Source organism: Musca domestica, unplaced genomic scaffold, assembly GCF_030504385.1.
Source record: "Musca domestica strain aabys unplaced genomic scaffold, Musca_domestica.polishedcontigs.V.1.1 89, whole genome shotgun sequence".
NCBI lineage: Eukaryota > Metazoa > Arthropoda > Insecta > Diptera > Muscidae > Musca > Musca domestica.
This window is the reverse complement of record NW_026712430.1, coordinates 1,218,691-1,235,342: the sequence shown is the minus strand read 5'-3', so window position 1 is coordinate 1,235,342 and position 16,652 is coordinate 1,218,691. Positions and strand designations below refer to the sequence as shown.

Here is a 16,652-nt window from a genome sequence, read left to right as displayed (position 1 = left end):
TGGGTGCGAATGTTGCACTACAATGCTCAGTAGCTTCAATTTTGGAAATGGGAAAAGTCGCGGAGGTAAGGCAAGTCTGGTGAAGGCGGTACTTCAGACGTAAAAATAAAGTAAAAAGTGTCTATCGGCAATTTCAATGGGAACGTGTTAAATTAGCAGTAACAATTGAAAACGCATAGTTTTCACTTTCGTATTTAGTTTTCTTAAAAACAATTATGCCTAGATATATGGTTAATTCTGAGATGGATACTAGATATATGGTTAATTCTGAGATGGATAGTGATTTTTTTTTTTTTTTTTTTTTTGTAGAATATTACTTCTTTTGACACTTTCTGCCTAAAACAACATGTGAGTGTTTTTTTTTTTTTTTTTTGAGAACATTGTATGCGTTCACATAAGGGACGCCTTAACCCTTAAATGCGTTATTAATATATATGAATTCTTGGCGTTTAGGGAAGATTTAGATTTTGTTATGTTTTTTTCGTTTACAATGTGTTGTGAGGTCAATAGGATTCTTTAGGGCTTCCTACACTTGCTCCGATAAACACTCTCATATATATCTTCGCCCGATTTGCATTTTTTGTGCACCAAACGTGTAATATCAACCCGAATTGTATGGAATTTTGCATATACACCCAAATTAGACCTGAAAATATGTATGCCAAATTTGATCGAAATCGGTTCAGATATAGCTATAGCTCCCATATATATATTGTTCATCCGATTTGTTATTTTTGCCCTCCGCCGCCGTAATATGCACTTTACAACAACAATATTTGGGGGAATGTATCAAATATAGCTCAGAAATACATTTGCTAAATTTTATCGAGATAGGTTCAGATTTGGATATAGCTCCCATATATAACTTCGTCCGATTTACCTTTTATTGTGCACCAAACGTCTAATATTTTTCCAAATGGGATGGAATTTGGCACTTACGATCGAATTGAGTCTAGAAGCTAGTATGTCAAATTTGGTGAAGATCGGTTCAGATATAGCTATAGCTTCCATATATATTATTCATCCGATTTGTTATATTTGTTATCCACAACCGTAATATGCACTCCGTAACAACGATATTCAGAGAAATATATCAAATACAGCACAGAAATATCTCTGCCAAATTTTATCGAGATCGGTTCAGATTTGGATATAGCTCCCATATATATATTTAAAAGATACAAATGTTTCGGCATATTTAGTCCTTTGAACTTTAAATTATAATTATTATCATAGCGTTATCATAAAAACTTTTAATTGTTACGTGGAGCTCTACTAAATTAGCAAAGTGGTGTAGGGTATCATAAAGTCGGCCCCGGCCGACTTTAAGACTTTCTTTACTGTTTTTTTTTTTTTTTTTAGAACATTGCATGCATTCACATAAGGTACGCCTTAACCCTTAAATGCGCTATTAATATATATTAATTCCTGGCGTTTAGGGAAGATTTAGATTTTGGTATGTTTTTTTCGTTTACAATGTGTTGTGAGGTCAATAGGATTCTTTAGGGCTTCCTACACTTGCTCCGATAAACACTCTAAGGGATAGACCTAGGTGACCAAAATTTTGATTATAAACATTTTTTGTCTGCATGTTTTACAGATATAGGATACATCGGTCCACGTTTTCAGATAGTCAGATCACAGACAGCATTGTTTAATATTTAGGGTTTCTGATTAATTACGAAAACTCGGGACAGAAATGCATGAAGTGGGGGGGTCATGTTTTGGTATGGCCCTTGTACAACAGGACGGTAGCGGAATTGACACTAATTTAGTATTCGAAGCGCGTCAAAATTGCAATTTTAGAGTTTTTGCAAGTTTCTGTCATGTTTTTCAATTGAATTTGTTATAAGTTTTTATTGAAGTTTCCCAAAAAAAATTAAATATAGACATACCACATGTAAAGGTGGATTTTTAAGAGCTAAAAAAACGTTAAACAAATGAAAAACATTAAGTTCGGACAGCCTGAACTTTTAATACCCTCCACCTTTGGGTAAAGAAAACATTTCTATTCAAAAGTCTGAATACCAACGTGTCCCAATTTAAACTACAAATGCCAGTAAGACCCTTTGGATAATGCTGTTAAACTTAGGTGGGTGAGGCCGTTACACCATACCATCTCTATAGACAATTATATACTTCAAGGATTGTCATCTACCAAATCTTCTTAAATACCCACAATTTCGTGGGTAAATATGACTAGAATTATTAAAATACAGAATATCGGTGGGTATCGTTATATATGGGGTCTGTATGAAAACGTGGACCTACATATACTATGTTCCGCCACAGGAGCTGGAATTCATTACGAACCACAAATTCAATTTTTTGTTGACAAATTCGTGGAAAAATGTGGCAAAATGGTAGAATACCGAATATCGGGAGGTTCCGTTATATTGGGGCTATACAAAAACGTGAACATACACATACCGGAGCTAGAGCCCATTATGGCCTACAAATTCTAATTTTTAGACAAATCCGGCAAAGATCATCAAAATACCGAATTCGGGATCGAATCGGGAAGTACCGTTATATGGGGGCTATACAAAAACGTAGACTTATACATACTATTTTCAGCCACCGGAACTAGAACCCATTGCAAACTACAAAAACCAATTTTTGGACAAACTCATGAAAAATGTGGCAAGAGGCATCAAAATACCGAATATCGAGATGTACCGTTATATGGGGGCTACACCAAAACGTGGACATATACATACAATGTTTCGCCACCGGAGCTAGAACCCATTATGACCTACAAGTACTAATTTTTAGACAAATCGTTGAAAAAATATGGCAAAAATTATATTGTTTACAAGCGTACTAAAGCATTTTGGTGAGAACTTTCCAGAAAAAAAAAGTTATTCGTGTTGGAATTCAAGCGTGATAGTGTGATTTCTTTATATCTGCCGGGAAAACACAAGTGGCTATCGTTAGAGCACTCCAGCATTTAAATGTGAATAAATCTTTTGTGTCTCGTACCATCGCTCGTAGCCCGACTTCAAGGAAGTCGACGGAAGAAAACAGCAACATCAGCAGAAATGGTTCGAAAAGTAAAGAAGCGACTTGATCGAAACCCACGTCGAAGTGGCTCGTGAGCTGAACATATAACAATATTACATTTGGTAAATATTGAAAAATTAGCTCGGGGTAAGGCCATTGAAATTCCATAAAGTGCAGGAACTTACAGCGCAACAGAAAGAAAATAGACACAAAAGAGCTAAAAAGTTGCCTCGCTTGGGCGAAAGTGGTGAACTGCCGAATTTGGTTTTCTCCGATGAGAAAACATTCGTTGTCCAGCAGTTTGTAAACAAACAAAGAGGTCAGCTGAAAATGTGCACCTTCGGTTGGCCACCAGAACTCAAGCACCGGTCATGGTGATCGTGTGGGCCGCCATAACAGCCTATGGTCGCTCTCCGCTCGTATGAATCGACCGTGGCATCAGAATAAATGCCGAATATTACCACGACAATATTCTGGAGGGCGTATTAAAGCCTTGGGCACGCGAACATTCGGGCAGCGTGTGACGGTTTCATTAGCCGTTTGAAGGCCATAATTCGTGCCAAAGGTGAACGAACAAATCTAAACTTATTCTAAAATTTGATGCTATTTTTGAAATGTTTTGCTTTCATTCAATAAAATTGAATAGAAATGTAAAAATTATGGCGTTTGACTTTGTTGCAGTTTTTTTTTTTTTTTTGCAATAACTCATGGTAGCACACATGACAGTTAAAATTTCTCTTCATCTATTCTCTCTCTCTCTATCTCTTTTACTGGACTTCTGAGTACACATACAACATCCAATTGAATTTAGTAATAATTCATGCCAGATATTGGGAAAACCTACAGAAATAATTGTGATCTAAATAAATATATAAAATGATTTACAATAAAGGTGGTGGTGTAATCGCTACTTGGTATATATATAGAAAGATTGTAGCACGCGTCTTGTATAAATATTTATCAGAATCAGATTTTAAAACCTAACATTGGTGATGATAAATATAAGTGTGCGTGTAATCCGTACAGGAGGGTACCTTTACAGCCATACAAATAGTTCGGAAAAGCTAGAACTCTAAAATGTTGGTCTCTTGCACATTATACAAAGAAGTGAACATCTTTATTACATAGCAATGGCCAAAATTCAAAAAAGCAAAAAATTCCACAGGCTTGATCCAAGAATTAGCCGGAAGTTGCAACCTAAATATTTCTACGAACTGTTCGGTTTGATATTTTAACAGAGGTTTGTAGAGGCGACACAGTATCCGGCAACCCATAATTATTTTGCAGGCCCACATCAACAGTAGAACGCATGAAGGTTTTGCCTTATTTCAAAACATCTTGTAATTGCTAAATATATAGACAAGAAGCGTGCCACAATCTTGTTATATATAGAACAAGTAGCAATTACACCACCGTTTGATATTCTTTTAGATCACAAGTATTAATTCACTCAATATCTGCTCAAGTTTTATGCGGTGATGTCTGATTACTAACAGGCCCAGTAAAAGGGAGCGAAATTTTTACGGATGTATATGTGTGTGTTACTGAATTTTACTTGAAGAAATTTGTCATGCAAGATTTTGCAAACGAAGCCAGTTCTTAAAGTATGTTTACGTTACAAGGGTTTTACAAAATCGAGTCGGCTTAATTGGCAATTACATTACATACACCTCAAATTAATCTTCATAAAGAAGGTTAGACCTCTAAAGCTTTGCAATTAAAAATAAAATGGAAAATTTAGTGTATTTTTAAAATATTAGCATTTTTAGGCGGACACAGTTTTTGCATTTTCAGTGACCCAATATTAGTTGTGTTTCAAAACCTGCAAAAAATATTCAAATTTTATATTTTTCCCCTGGTACAAGAAAGCCTAGTAAAACTTACACCCCCAATATGGCGGTATTTTTAGTAATTTTTATACCCTCCATCATGAAAAGGGGGGCATATTAACGTGTCATTCCGTTTGTAACATCCCTAAATATTCGTCGTAGACCCCGTAAAGTATATATTCATAATCAGCATAAAATTCTATGTCGATTTAACGATGTCCGTCTGTCTGTTGAAATCACGATTTGTAGATTATAGTGGAACACGTTTAAATTCAGATACTTTTATATAAAAATGTTTTCCTCGCCCAAAGGTGGAGGGTTTTAAAAGTTCCGCCTCGGAAGTAGTCTCTTTTTCGGAGCCTGCACCTGGACGGGTACGTGTAGAATGTGCGGAACTTGGCACAATACTATGTTACACCGGACTGTAACGACAATAGGCAGAGGAAACATGACTGGCGTACTTATAAGAGGCAAGCGGTGAATTTCAAATTCCCATGCTATGCAGAACAAAGGTTGAGGCAGAAGCACCAAGAACGAAAAACCTTTATTGGTCTCCGAACCCATCAGCAACAACAACGACATCATCATAAAAACAAAAAGCAACAGAAATCAGGAAAGCAACGGCAGCAAGAAAGGTCAGAAGTCGGGCGGGGCCGACTATATGATACCCTACACCACCATGCGTATTCAGTAGTGCACCCGAAACAAAAAATATTATATTGGGAATTTATGTGAGGTAGATCATACCAACTATGAACCAAATGACATTGCTGTATAGTGCATGATATGACTTCGATAAGGATTATATTAAAAAATATTTATTGGAGCAATTGATATTCCGGACCGAGTTTCACCAAATGGGGAGCAATAACCGTAAAATCAGATGAAAATATATATCGAAGCTTTATAAAGAGGTATATTCGAGCAGTATCTATTGCTCGGTATCAAATTTCATTGGCTTGGAGGGCATATTAGGTATGTGTGAGACTTTAACACCAAGTCGGATGAAACATATATATGGGAGTTATAGCTATATCTGAGAAAGAAGCTACGGCATGTTGGAAATCTTCCCAACCCCATCGATAATGACATCGACATAGGCCTCATTGACATCGACCAATAACAATCGATGAGGTCCGATCACCATCAAAAAACACTACTCTACTTCTTGAAAGTTTTCGAGTGACAGTTTTCGATAAACAAACCAATATTGAAAATTAAAAATAAATTGACCGCCAGTCTCATTATTTTAATTTTAAAGTGTTTCATTTGCAGACAACAAAATATCCCGGTCCCGGGGCCGTCCCTCAAGAAAAAAATAGTTTCCCGGAATTAGGGTAAAAATAAGTATCACTGGAAAATTTTTCAAAAAAAAAAAATTGACTAAAAAATTACTAAGCTAGAGTTAAGCCATCAAAAGGTATGTTTTATTGTTGGAAATCTTCCCAACCCCATCGATGCTGAAATCGACATGGACCTCATTGAAATTGATCAATACTTTAAAATACCTATCCAACAAGTGTTATTAAGGGTTATTTGTTATATTCAAATGTTATATTCAAATTATCAAATTCAAATTATCGATTTTTTGGACACGGATTTTTTATAAAACCCCAACGAAATCAATTCCAAAGCTGATACTCTTACCTTTCCAAATTTTTTTTTCAATTTGTTCTAATACCTTTTCTGGGTCGGAGATATGGGTCTTTCCACCCGCTTAACCCAATTCTTACCAGTTCGTTAAAATTATGTTTTCAATAAAAAAACTTAATTTTGGGTAGCGGTCGTTGGACTTACAAAAGTATTAAATTTAGAAAACTTTGGTTCGCATTAGCCAGTGTGGGTCATGGAGAAAATCTCAAGCCACTGCCGAAGGCCGTCTACTTACAACCACTGTTAAGGTGGATCCGGATCTACCCCGGGTCTTGAACCCAGATTTTCGGGTTAAAAATCTGGAGACAAGGGTCCGTCCCCTAAGAAAAAAATAGTTTCCTGGAATCAGCGTAGAAATACCTACCTCTACATTTATACTGATTGCATATAATCAGTATAACTGTACATACGGTTATAGGTTGGCCGATATATAACTGTCGGTAAACCGCTTTATACTTTCTTACTTCTTAGAATATGGGCAAAAGTCGTATGTGGTCGTTAAAAACAATGCAAGAGGCAATCATTGAAAATATTTAAGTGTGTGAATGTGAAAATCGCGCCCCCTATAATTGTTGTTTCTCATTACCGAAGGTTAGTTTTTACAATCGCAATCAATGAATCAGTAAATTAAATGATAGATAAAACGGAACCCCCGTTGACAAAAATCACACATCGACTGACGATTCGAACTATGATTGAAATATGAATGATACAACCTGTTGGTTGGTGTATGACAAGGGTGCGAGTTCATTCCGTATAAATCGTTTCAATTCAATTTTTAAGTGACTAATAGCTTTCTCTCTATTGAGATGGGGATTCCAATCCTATTGAAAATGTTCTTGTGAAACATGCTCCAATTTCATTTTTTAGTTTTCGTCTACAGTGCATTGTGAGTTTGTTTCAGCAATAACCGTACGAATTTTTATTCCAAATCCACAAAGAATTTAAACTTTAAGTTTTTCAATATTTTGTTTCTAAATATGCAATATTAGTTTAACGAATAGAAAAACAAACTTCCTATATATGGATGAAATGCTAGGCGAGCACAACTCAACACATTTGGAAGCATTTTTCTTTAAAAAAACAGAAAAAGGGAAAAATTGACCGGCCCAACCGAGAACAACTGGAAAATGGTCGGACCGGTACTTGGTTCCATAAATATATGAAAATAATATTTATTTCGTAACATATACAAGGTAGTAAATAAAGACTATATTCAGGCCGCACACCACAAAATTTGCGGTAAAGTGTCATTTCTTCGATTCTTAAAATAATAATATAAAGTCATTGAAAATATGTATCTTGGTATTGACCAGAGATTCATATCTACTTATAGAAAAGTTGGTCAAACACACATCCAAACTATGCCGAGTCTAATACGGTCATAAATTTTAACAAGCAAAATAAATAGCTATGTTAGCTTGGCCGAACTTTTAATACCCTCCACATTAAAAAAAAAATCCGAAAACTACCACTTAAATGAAAAAACGAAGACGTGGACCTGCATACGAAATGTTTGTCATAGGCTGTAGTTCCCATTACGAACTTCAAATACGAAATTTGTTACAATTACTTTGAATAATGTCGCAAAAACCATGAAAATACGGGGTATTGGGATGTACCGTCATATGGGGGCTATACGAAGACGTGGACCTGCATACGATTTTTTTTTTGCCATAAGTTGTAGTACCCATTAAGATCTTTCAATACGACATTTGAAACGATTCCGGAATAATGTTGCTGAAATCATCAAAATACCGAATATCGGTAAGTAGCATTATATGGGGGCTATACGAAGACTTGGACCTGTCATAGGCTGAAATACGCATACGATCTCCAAATACGAGATTTGAAATAATTACGGTAAATAATGTCGTTAAAATCATGAAAATATCGAATATCGGGAGATACCGTTATATGGAGGATATACGAAAACGTGGACCGACATGGCGCATTTACGAACTTATCTGTCTACTGGTAAACTTTGCGTGTGTGCAAAATTTTAACCTTCTATCTCAAGTTTTTCGAAAGATAGCGTGATTACAACAGACAGACGGACATCGCTAGATGGTCTTAGAATTTTACACTTTGCAGGGTCTATTATGAATATTTCGAGGAGTTACAAACGAAATGACAAAGTTAATATACTCTCCACAGAATGGTGGAGAGTATAACAAGTTAAAAAGCAGTAAGTTCGGCCGGGGCGAACTTTGAATACACTCCACCATTTGGAACGAATTTGGAAATTTTCAAAAAATAAAATCCATAAAAAAATTCTGTTAAAATTTTAAAAATACCGAATATAGCCGTTATATTGGGGTCTATACGACGTGGACCTACATAGGCATTGTTTGCCATTAGCCATTGCCATATTCAAATCCGAAACTTGCAAAAAAACGGTGAATAATGTTGCGAAAATCATCAAAATATCGTATATAGGGAGGTACCGTTATATCGGAGCTATGCGAAGACCTGGACCAGCATAGACAATTTTCTGTTACAGGGTATAGCATCCCTTACTAACGTCAAATACGATATCTCAAAAAATTTCGTTGGGTATTGTACCTAAACTCGTCAAAATACCGAATATAGGGATGTACTGAGATATGGGGCCTATACAAAGACGTGGACCTGCATAGGCAATTTTCTGTCACAGACTGTAGTTCCCATTACGAACTCTAAATACGTAATTTGAAACAATTCCGGTGAATAATGCCGCCAAAATCATCAAAATACCGAATTTTGGGAGGTGCCGTTGTATGGGGGCTATACGAAGACGTGGACCTGCACAGACAATTTTCTGTCATAGGCTGTAGTATTCATTACGAATCTCAAATACCAAATTTGAAACAATTCCGGTGAATAATGTCGCCAAAATCATCAAAATACCGAATATACAGACAGACGGACATGGCTAAATCGACTTAGAACTTTACGCTGGTCAAGAATATATATACTTTGTTGGTTCTGACATGAGTATTTTGAGGAGTTGCAAACGGAATGACAAAGTTAATATACCCTATTGATATGTCATAATTGGCTAATGCTAATACACTATACACAAAGCGGTCTTGGATGTCATCATTTTTGTGCGGTGATGAAACAAGCGAAAGTAAACTTGATGAATCCGTTAATACTTTTTTACGTCAGTACTTTGCTGTGATAACAAGAAACAAACAAAATTATGTGTGTATATTATTTAGAATTGATTGATTACTTTCTATAAACTTACTAAGTTTTCCGCAGAATTGTCCATAAAAGGTGAAGGCCATAAGTTGATTTTTTTCTGAAAAGTTCCTTTTGTAAAGTTACCTATATTGCTCTGTGGGTCCCTCAAAGAAATCCACATTTGGCTCTTTAACAAATGATTTCACATCAACGCAATAATTTATTGAATCATTATCACCCTTATTTGTCAATATATTCCTATTTTCACTTCATACTTTTTTTAATCATTTTTTGTAGATCTCTTTATTCTTCGTAAATGCAGAACAACTTTTGCTCTATCTACTCTTTAGAAAGAAATTTGACAAGCACTTTCACAGAAAACGTGTGGTACAAAAGGTAGTATTTTTCAGTATTTCTTATAATAATATTATAAATGATAAATTGCTGCCAACCTTGCTTTCTAAAATAGTAGAGACACAATAGTCCAACGGATTGTTATCCGAAGATTTTGGTGGCCATTGTGAGCTAAAAAATTGAAGCGAGGAACCTCATTTTGTAACCATTCTTGGGTGGCGCGTGCTGAGTGCGATGGTGCTGGGTCCTGTTGGAATCTCCAAGGCCTGCGGCCAAAATGTTTACGTGCCTAAGGCTTTAGTACATACTCCTGCATATTTTCGCGATAATATTCGGCATTTATTCTGATGCCATGGTCGATTAGTACGGTCGGAGAGCGACCATCGGCTGTTGTGGCGGCCCACAACATCACCATGACCGGCGCTTGAGTTCTGGTGGTCAACCGAAGGTTCACATTTTCCCCTGACCTCTTTGGCAAGTAAACACGATCATTTTATTTGTTTACAAACTGCTGGACCACGAATGTTTTCTTATCGGAGAAACCCAAATTCTGGCTGTCCACCAAGTGAAGCAACTCCTCAGCTCTTTTGAATATATTTTCTTTCTGTTGCGGTGTAAGTTCTTACACTTTTTGGAATTTCAATGGCTTTACCCCGAGCTCATTTTTCAATCTTTGCCGAATGAAATATTGCAATATGTTCAGCTCACGAGCCGTTTTTCGGCCACTGCGACGCGAGTTTCGACCAAGTCGCTTCTTTACTTTTCGAACCATTTCTGCTGATGTTGCTGTTTTCTTCCGTCCACTTCCTTGACGTCGGGCTACGCTACCAGTATCACGGTAACGAGCGATGGTACGAGACACAAAAGATTTATTCTCATTTAAATGCCACTTGTGGTTTTCCAGCCAAATATAACGAAATCACACTTTCGCGCTTGAATTCCATCACGAATAACTTTTTTTGTACTCTTGTAAACAATATAATGAGCTGTCACTGGAATAATTTTAACAGCTGTCGGACGATTGGCTTGGAAATGACAGCAGTCTGAAGTTGGTTGCAGCATTTTCATCTCACTCTTTATAGTGTTATTTCGTACATTTCGTTCCCTAAAATTCGAATTTAAGACCTTTGCTTAATTTCAGAACCTCTTAATTTCAAGACCTCTGCTTAATTTCAGAATTCTAGTGCAATCCCTTCATACAAAACCGATACATGAGTGAGTGTCATTTTATACTTTTGTCCAAATATTCCACAAGTCGCCTCTTAAACATCTTCTGCCAACTCCAACTCCTTACACCCCACCTCTAATAACAAATTCCAAAACCAATTCAATAAAAATTATACAACAAAAATGATTTAATACCTCTTAGCCCTATTCATGAACCTATGTCAGATTTCTAACTCTATCTCAAAGCACCTTCCAATTTCATGCCATGAATAGAAAAATGTTCTTGTACAGGACTTTGATAGTGAATCTTTCATGGGTCTTCTACGGATTTGAGACATTTTACAAATCCTCAAGACCTTGTTTATGTCTTCTTCTTCCATAAATTAATGGACATTTTCATGGTTAAAATACCTTTTAGAAAGTCTTTAGACGGTGCTCTTTTTAGTTTCAAAGTTTCTTGGACGCTAATAGACCAATCCATTAGCTTACACTTAAATTAACATAGGTTACTGAAAATATGCAAATTTCATGTCAATTGCATTAATGGTATTTTATCCAGAAAATTCCTTTTAAATTCATGTGTTAAAATGCATTTAGTGAGAATTATGACTCTTATTAAAACAAATTTTTAAAGGATAACAGAACATAAAAATAGCCAGCGATTAAAATAAAAAAAAACACCTGTTATTTAGTTTCGAATTGAATTTTACAATTTTTATTAGGTTTTATTGGTACATAGCTAGTTTTCTTTTATTTTCTAATCATGTATTTTATGTGTTCAATTTGTTGTTGTGGCTTTCTTTATCAACACTCAGATAACAAATTTGCAATCGATATAATTTTCATTAATTCATTCGAACTAACAGTTATTATTTTTATATCGAGTTTTAAGTAACATGGATTTAATGGGTGTATCAATTAATATGTGTTGTTTAAAAGTACTGGCTACATTTTTTCATTAATCGTCGATACTATTTAAAGGCATGTTAAATGGTATACATGCTAAAATAGTCAATTGTTTTGTCTAATTTACGTTATTATTGCCAATGTAATAAATAAAATAAAAATGATAATCTTAAATTAAATTGCTAATTCAAATATATAGTAAAAAGTTAGATTTTGAAATGAATATCATTTTTATATCTAAATCTTTATTATATATCCTGAATTGTAGTTAGTTAACTAATAGGATTTGGTTTTTGTCCGGGTTTGGTTTATTGATCAACCTTGCCACTGGTTGGTGATGATGGTGGTCCTTGGATCATATCTAATGCAGCGAATTTCCAACGCATATAGGCAACACGCATACGATCCCAAACATTATCAACCGAATCTAAAGCTGGACGCACATCGAGCAAAGCAAATTTATAGTCATTGTCCACAACACCGCCATCGTAGTAATCAATGACATAACGTACTTCTTTGCCACAACGATCAACAATCCAATCGTGACGGTCGAAGGGTAATTCATAACTGAAAATAAAAATGAAATAAAGCATTAATTTTGAGAATAAAAAATAAGCAACTGCAAGGATATATAAAGCAATTTGAATAAAAATTAGCTTGCTAGATTGGGTCTTAGTTCCGTTGTGATTTGAGGTCGATTCCACATTCGTATAATTTTTATAGATCCGCAGAAAAAAATGTAGAAGTTTTAACAAAATATTGACTGATTTTTAACAATTCCAATGAAATGTAAAAATACATGGAAGTATTGAAATGCCGTTATGGGTAAGTTGCCTAAGTAATTCAAAGTAAGGACTGATCTTGTTTACCTTACCTTGATTCTACATTTCTGTTGTATTTACAAATATACATAATTTATGAAATCCTTAAAGATCACTTATATGGTCTTTGTCATCTTTAAGTGTTCAATACGCTATTTTTGTCTATTTGAGATATATGTGAATTCAAAGATTTCCACTGAAATTTTCGATATCTACTTCCGGAAACTAAACCCAAAATTTTTAGTTATATGAATAATTTAATAATATATTAATAATTTAGAAATGAGAACATTATTTTCTGATTTAATAATAGAAGATAAGAAAAAGTTTAGTATATTAATTCCATGTTATACAATATGGACGGTAAACAATGTTATTGTTTTTTACAGTATCTTTCTATTTCAGCTCATTTGTGTCTGAAAATTTCAAGAGGGAACTTTTCAGTCACCTCCAAAACATTCTAGATACAAACTTTTTTGCATTTTTTGAAAACATGCAAATGGTGTAAAGACCCCGATATCGACAATTTGTTTTATGAATTTAACTTCACTTACCCCAACATATGACGGAAACGGGCACGAGGACTATAGTCTGATGCTTTGCCGCCAAAACTCTTTAGACGTGGATTGCCACATTCTCTGGCATGCAGCGCTTCCCATTTAAGAACTTCTTTCCAAGCCTGTTCATTGTTGGCATTATGTATGCGAATAATGTCACCCATATCTTTTTGTGAGATATCTTCGTTCTTCCAACGCCAACCTTTACGCAACATAGCATTCCAGAACATTTGCTGACTAGGATATTGCCAATATTGTACGCTACCATCTTCTGTCACTTTGGGTATGCTCGACGTTTGACGATCGGTGGGTAGGGGGAAGGGCTGATCAGGTGCTGGTTTCTGATTGGCTGGGGGCATCATGTTCAAAGGATTCACATCACTGTTATCATGTTTCACAGGGCATTCTGAAGCCGAAACTGTTGTTGCTTGCATTTTTGGATGTGGTGGCTTAACATCGGCGCTAGCTTTGGCATCTTTCTGATGCATGGGACATTCAGGAGGGGGATTAGCACCAGAGGACATCATGTTTTCGTGATTTTTTGGAGCAGCCTGGGCGGCTTGCATTTGGGCTATTGAAACAGCGTTTCCCATGATTGAGAATTCTGAAACAGATAATAACAATAACAAATAAAATTAAATTATAAGCACATGTTTTGTAACACGCTCCACCAAGCAGTTTATGGGGTGCACTATGCACAACAAAAAATACAGCCCCCATTGTGGCAATACGAAAAGTCGTTTAAATATTATTGCGTAATGTTGTTGTAATACTTGGTCTAAACATTGTTTTTGATTCTCGGAATTATTATTAAACTTACATTTATCGTTAACAATCTAAAATTTTGCAACTTGTTCTTCTAGATTGTTTTGCTTTACTATATTTTTAAGTTTATTTCATGAATTTTAATTAAATTTCTTCACTTCTACAGCGACCGAATTATTCTAAGGGAGAATTTGGAGGAGAACTAGAAATGTCAATGGAAATTTAGAATTTGTTAGTGATGTGAAAGTGCTTGACGGTTACTCTCATTATATGGTTAATTGTTCTATTCACGTGTTATTCTCATGTTGCCATATTAGAATAATTGGAAGCTAATAGTGTCAAGTTCGCACAGTAGATGATTCGCGCGCTATTGTTTGACGCACAATTATTTTGGTCCACAGTCAATAATGAAAACATGTGTTTATTATCAATTGCAGAACCTTCTTTATTCTACTACTCATATTGTTTTCGCGATCTAGTATTTTATTTTACAATTTGTTCTACAGTGTACAGATGACGTGTATTTGAAACCATAACTAATATTATTTTTTTTTTAATTATTGACTATACAAAATAAACATTTTCTTTTACCTAAAATTATTGACTATACTAGCATAGTACAACGAAAAGGTAAGGTAGAGCTCCCAGCTGATTACAATTTTTTCTAAGTTTGCCCGACCTCTGCCAATTTTGTGTATGTATTTCTTGTTTTGAAAAATAAAAACAAAATATTTTCAAAATCAATGATTGGAAGAAACTTAAATTGCGGGACGCGCATTAATGAAACTAACCTAAAATTGAAAGATTGAACAGTTTGGATTATATTTTTGAGAGAACATCCTGGCATTTCATACATCTTTCGCGCTATTTGACTTACTTTAGAAAGGAACAAAAAATATCAAATAAATGAAAACAATTTGTTATCTATGATTTTGAATAATTCTGACAGGAAGCGGGCATAGCCTTAGGGCTGTAGTTTTACGAAGTTGTTCTGCCTCCTTATTGTATCATGCTAGTATCCACGGAAGAATTACCAAGGTAACCCTATACAATTATATGTTTAATTTTTTTCCAAATTATTCCCTTGAAAACAGTAAAATACGCACAAACCAGAGATGGGAACTTGCTTTCTATTCAGTAAAATTAGATAATATAAATCACAGAGAAATGCGGAGCTGGGCCTCAATTCTTGCTCTATAAAAATGTGAAATGATAACTTTTATATAGAAAAGAAATGTCAAATGAAAAATATTATAAAGGAAATATTTTTCATTTCATATTTTCATAGAACAAGAATCCAGCCCCTGGATATTCTTATTTCAAATGATATCTTGCGCAACCATATGTTTTTTAATTGTACTGTAATAATAAATAATCTGTTGTATATGCACAAATCAGAAATGGGACCATGTTTTCTTGCAATTTTGTGTATGTATTTATTGTTTAGAAAAATAGAAACAAAATATTTTCAAAATCAATGATTGAAAGATTGAATACTCCTTATAGACATTAACCAGCTTGCCATGGAATTAAAAGAATGAACAGTTTTAATCATTTTTTAAATAAAATCCATTCATTTCGTTTATTTTTCCCGCTTTTTATCTAATTTTAAAAATGAGGTAAAATATCAAATAAAGGGAAACAACTTGTCGCATTTAATTTTGAATAATTGTGACAGTAAGCGGGAATAGCCTCAGGCCTGTATTTCTCTACTTTTATGAAGCTGTTCTATCTCCTTACTATTTTTAGAGTTTGTTACTGGAAAGCCGTTCCCGTACAAGATAAAATCATACAAGGAAATATTAAAAACCCCTCTTTCATGGATACGGAATTAATAGCTGTTTTTACACTCCATTATGTAGATATGAAATATATTTTATTTGGAAAATAATAAGTTCAATTACAATGAAAAAAGCATTAAACAAATGAGTTAACCTTTAAAAAAAATAATAATAAATAAATAAAATAAAAATAAACCAATTATTGGTGTTGTCCATGGTAGAAGAATCATCAAACCTTGGGAACATTGTTTTATCAAAAATGAGTATATTTTTAAATGTTTTCTTATACGAAGCAAATCGTTAGTTGTTACAATATGAATTTTTCAAAAATTTTTACAAATTTCAAAAATTTTTCATACAACATTTTCAATTCCAAAATCGGTTTGACAGTTCATTGTCCCAGCAGCTGTGTCGATGCGACTACCTGTATTCTTCTACCATGGTGTTGTCATTCAATATAATATAATTTTATGCCCCTTCCAAATTTCCAAATTTTACCAAAAAATGTTTTTCAAATTCCCATGAAAGATGCGTGAAATGCGAGACGCGTATTACAACTATTCGCCAGTTTTGCCACGGATTTGAAAGATTAATCTCATTAAATATGGATTAAAAATCAAGACCTTAAATTCATTTTTCGCGCTTTTA

At 34.6% G+C, this 16,652-nt stretch overlaps 1 protein-coding gene across 1 annotated transcript; it reads right to left on the bottom strand.

The window, feature by feature from the left end:
• Window positions 1-11,858: 11,858 nt before the first annotated feature.
• LOC101892476 (holocytochrome c-type synthase) lies at window positions 11,859-14,451 on the bottom strand. Its single transcript, XM_005177663.4, has 3 exons — window positions 14,279-14,451; window positions 13,456-14,062; window positions 11,859-12,647 (listed from the first exon to the last, which is right to left on the bottom strand). Exons 2-3 carry the CDS (start codon window positions 14,049-14,051, stop codon window positions 12,389-12,391), a joined length of 855 nt encoding a protein of 284 aa, XP_005177720.1. The 5' UTR covers window positions 14,052-14,062; window positions 14,279-14,451; the 3' UTR covers window positions 11,859-12,388.
• Between the last annotated feature and the right edge of the window lie 2,201 nt (window positions 14,452-16,652).